We start from the raw sequence: 4242 nt of genomic DNA, 5'->3' as shown, positions 1-4242 counted from the left end.
TGGGGCTCTGCTCGCTCGTGTACGAGGCGCCCTGCGACGCCCAGGCCAGCCTCTACCAGGCCCGCTGCCGCTACCTGCAGCCCCGTTGGGTCGACTTCCCGGGGCGGGTCCTGGACGTGGGCTTCGCGGGTCGCTGGTGGGTGTTGAGGGCCCGGATGCACGACTGCGACATTAACGACGACGAGTTCCTCCACCTGCCTGCGCACTTGCGCGTGGTCGGGGCCCATCAGCTGCGCTCCGAGGCCAACGAGCAGCTCTTCGACGAGAAGTACAAGCCCGTGGTGCTCACCGACGACCAGGTGGACCAGGCGTTGTGGGAGGAGCAGGTCCTGCTGAAGGAGAAGAAGGACAGGCTCGCCCTGAGCGGTGCCGAGTCGCTGGGGCCGTGGGAGGGCCCGAGATGAGACCCGGCAGGGCGGGGGTCCGGGCAGCTCACCCCTGGCTGACTTTGCCCGGATCAGTGGTTGGTGTGGGAGGCCTCCGTGCAGGGGGTGCTCTTGTTGACTTTTCACAAGTTTAGGAAGCCTTTCTCCCTCCCTACGTGTTCATCGTTAGCTGAAAGCGTTCATGATGCATGAGTTGGGGATAGCAGAGCGACTTGACCTTGTGCTTATCAGTGACAGAGGTGGCAATGGACCTGTTAAATGAGCCTTTTCCATTGGGCCTCAGGGTCCCCTGACCGAGGGAGACATTGGGCAGGTGACACCCAAGCTCTCTTAAGACTTTCCAGATTTTCTTTTGAAATTTGAGCTGAAGTATTTTTATTTTATGATCTGTTCTTTCAGGGTTTTTTTTAAATTTTAAATTTTAATTTTTTAAAGACGCGGTCTCGCCAAGTTGCCCATGCTGGTCTCGAATCCCTGGGCTCAGGCAGTCCTCTCGCCTCCACCTCCCAAAGTACTGGGATTACAAGCATGAGCCACCACACCCGGCATCTTTCAGTTTTATAAGTAACATTTTTGCCAGGTGCAGTGGTGTGCACTTTTTGTCCCAGCTATTAGGGAGGCTGAGGAAGGAGGATTTCCTGAGCCTGGGGGTTTGAGACCACTTTGGGAAATATAGCAAGACCTCATCTCTAAACATAAAATAAGTTACATCTTTGCTTTGGTTTTTAAAATATTTTTGATTTTGAAATAATTGTAGTCTCATAGGAAGCTGGAAAACAATACATCTTGTATACCCTTCACCCAACTTCCCCCAATGAAAACATCTTAAATAACACTAAACCAGAGAATTGACACTATTTGGATGTTACAAGGAAACTTTTTTGTAGAAACAACCTGGTTTCACCCTGTGTATTGATAGTGACTGGAAGAGGCTTGGAAGGATAAAGTATTTTCTGATCTGGAAATTTATATGGAATCATAGATTGTGGTTGTGTTATACTTCAGTTATCCTGAAAACACAATTCTATGTAAAGAAGTAAGTTTGTGTATGCAGCTGGTACTTAGCTAGGTTATGGTAATTGACCTTTTAAAACTAAAGTATGAAGGGAATGAGACAATCTCTGTCACCTGGGTTGCCTGTGGCTAGTTAATAAAACCAGGAGATAAAACAACATTCTCTGTTGTGATGTTTTGTTGCTTTTAAATTTCAGCAACCTGGACCTTCCACTCGTGGTATGAGTGCACTGAACACATGTTTAGTTTTTATTTTCTTATTTTTTAGGTAGGAGATTATAAGTCAGTATCTCCATTTTACAGAAGAAAAACCAAGATTCAGAAAGTTTGTAACTTTTCCAAGGCTGTGGCATATCCATGATTCAAACTGTAACTCCCAATCCTGTGACTTAATCCTCAAACTTGTACTGTCTTTGATCCTAATAATGTTTTGCCAGAAATTATTAAATATTGCTGTCCTTTTTTTTAAAGATGTGGAGTGCACTTCAGTATTAGGTATACAAGAAATACTGCTGTCATTTGCCGTGAATAAAAATGGAATACAGAAATAAATGTATAAAAGAGAAATGCAATGAAAACAAAAGATAAATGATACATGATATTAAATGATAATCCTGCCCCATTACCTCCCTGTCTCTGGACCTGAGTCCTGCCCTCTTTGTTAGAGGAAGATGAGCCAGCTTCAGGGAAGGGTCTAAGGCACACCAGCATCAGAGTGAGACTTATCTCTGATTGGGATCCACACCTTCATTGCTTGAGTCAGTTATCAAATGCCACTTCCGACTTCTAGCCAGGATGTGTTTACCATGAAGATCCTCTGAAGCTGCAGGGCTCTGTGAAGCTTGTGGCTGGCCACAAACTAAACAACACTCGGATCTGTTGGTAGGAGTTGTGTAGCTCAGTCAGCCTGAAGGCCTTGTGGTTTGGCTTTGGTCAGAGTCTCGGCCTTCCCAGAGCAGAGTCCAGCTCCTGTGTCTCAGAGGACACAGGAGGCTGTCACATAAGGCATGAGGACAGGAGCTGTGAGATCAGGCAGGAGACTGGTATACCTGGTGCTCTGCATTGTGGGGTATCCACAGGTCCCTCAAAACACAGATCCAGGTCTACTTGTTCACTGCTGAACTGCTGGCACCCCACAGTGCTCAGCACAGTGTGGACCTCAGCAAATCTTGAGTTACGTGAGATACTGTGTGTACATTGTGGGTTGGCGCTAAGGCCCTGATGGAGAGGAGAAGCCCATGCAAGAGAACCTCAGGTCCCAGCCTTGCTCTCAAATCTGAAGCAGCAAAGTGGGCGTATTTATTTTAAGTTTCATAGGGCAGTGGTCCCCAATGTTTTTGGCATTAGGGTCCGGTTTTGTGGAAGACAGTATTTCCACAGTGTGGTTGGGGGGATGGTTTCAGGATGATTCAAGCACATTTATTGTGCAGTTTATCATTACATTGTAATATGTAATGAAATAATTACACAACTCACCATAAAAGAGATGTAGACAGAAGTGGTAAATAAATGAGTGGACCATGTGGGGACTAAAATAAGTGTTGCATTCTGACTTAAAGCCTGTCACCAGATGCAGCTGTACAACTGAAGTGCATCAACTGACTTGCTGCTCGCTGATAGGGTTTTGATATGAGTCTGCAAGCAGTTGATTTATTATAGTCTGTGCAGTCAAACCTTACTACTAGTGTTAATCTGTATTTGCAGATGCTTCCCAGCACTAGCATCACCACCTTAGCTCCTTTTCAGATCATCAGAGATTAGCTTATCATAAGAAGCTGCAACTTGCTGGGTATAGTGGCTCAAGCCTGTAATCCCAGCACTTTGGGAGGCCAAGGTGAGAGGATTGCGTGGGCAACTTGGCGAGACCTCATCTCTAAAATAAATAGAAAAATTAGCTGGGCGTGGAAGTGTGTGCCTGAAGTTCCTTAGAGGATCACCTGAGCCCAGCAGGTTGATGCTGGGGTGGCCATGAGCATGCTACTGCAGTCCAGCCTGGGCGATGGAGTGAGACTCCAACTCAGAGAAGCCGCAACCTAGATCCCTCATATGCACAGTTCACAGTTTATTTTAAGTTTCATAGGGCAGTGGTCCCCAATGTTTCTCATGCTTCTATGAGAATCTAATGCTGCTGTGGATCTGACAGAAGGTGAAGCTCAGGCGGTAATGGAAGTGATGGGGAGCGGCTGTAGATACGGATGAAGCTTCGATCACTTGCCCACCACTCATTTCCTGCTGAACGGCCCGGTTTCTCACAGGCTATGGACCTGTACTGGTTCATGGCCAGGGACTGGGAGTCCCTGCCATAGGACACTAGCACTTGGGGGAGAAGTGGGCTTCACAGTAACATTTGGTGTGCAGCCTTGACACTTGCTGCTCTGTGAGTGGTTGGTTCTCCCTGCCTCAGTCTCCTTACCTATAATTGGGGTTGTTTGAAAAATTAGAAACACATTAAAGCACTTGGTTCATAGTAGGCATTCACAGTGAATGGTGTGGCTGTGTGACTTTCCTGTGTTACTGTGCAGGGGCCAATGTGTTCCACCTACTGGTGCAGGCCACTGTATGGGGAGGGCTCAACAAAAGGTAAAGTAAGGCATGCTCTTCTCTTATGACCAGAAGGCACTTGAATCTAATAAGAATATTTTCAGCCGGACGCAGTGGCTCACGCCTGTAATCCCAACACTTTGGGAGGCCAGAACCAGAGGATTGCTAGGGCCCATAATTTGAGACCAGCTTGGGCAACATAGTATGACTCCCAACACTACACACTACACACTACACACCACACACACACACACACACACACACACAGTCTAGCCAGGTGTGGTAGTGTGCACCTGTAGTC

The 4242-nt window shown here is 47.1% G+C and overlaps 1 protein-coding gene across 1 annotated transcript in view; it reads left to right on the top strand.

Moving 5' to 3' along the window:
* Positions 1-798, top strand: part of TIMM29 (translocase of inner mitochondrial membrane 29) — a 1421-nt gene extending 623 nt beyond the window's left edge. Inside the window, exon 3 of the mRNA XM_008057585.2 lies at positions 3-798. Coding sequence (XP_008055776.1) covers positions 3-404 — 402 coding nt within the window. The 3' untranslated portion in view covers positions 405-798. The remainder of the gene's footprint in view (positions 1-2) is intronic.
* Positions 799-4242: the final 3444 nt, after the last annotated feature.

Source organism: Carlito syrichta, unplaced genomic scaffold, assembly GCF_000164805.1.
Source record: "Carlito syrichta isolate Samal-C Ts95f unplaced genomic scaffold, Tarsius_syrichta-2.0.1 Scaffold87133, whole genome shotgun sequence".
Taxonomy (NCBI): domain Eukaryota; kingdom Metazoa; phylum Chordata; class Mammalia; order Primates; family Tarsiidae; genus Carlito; species Carlito syrichta.
The sequence above is the reverse complement of the archived record's forward strand: the minus strand, read 5'-3'. Positions and strand labels throughout refer to the sequence as shown.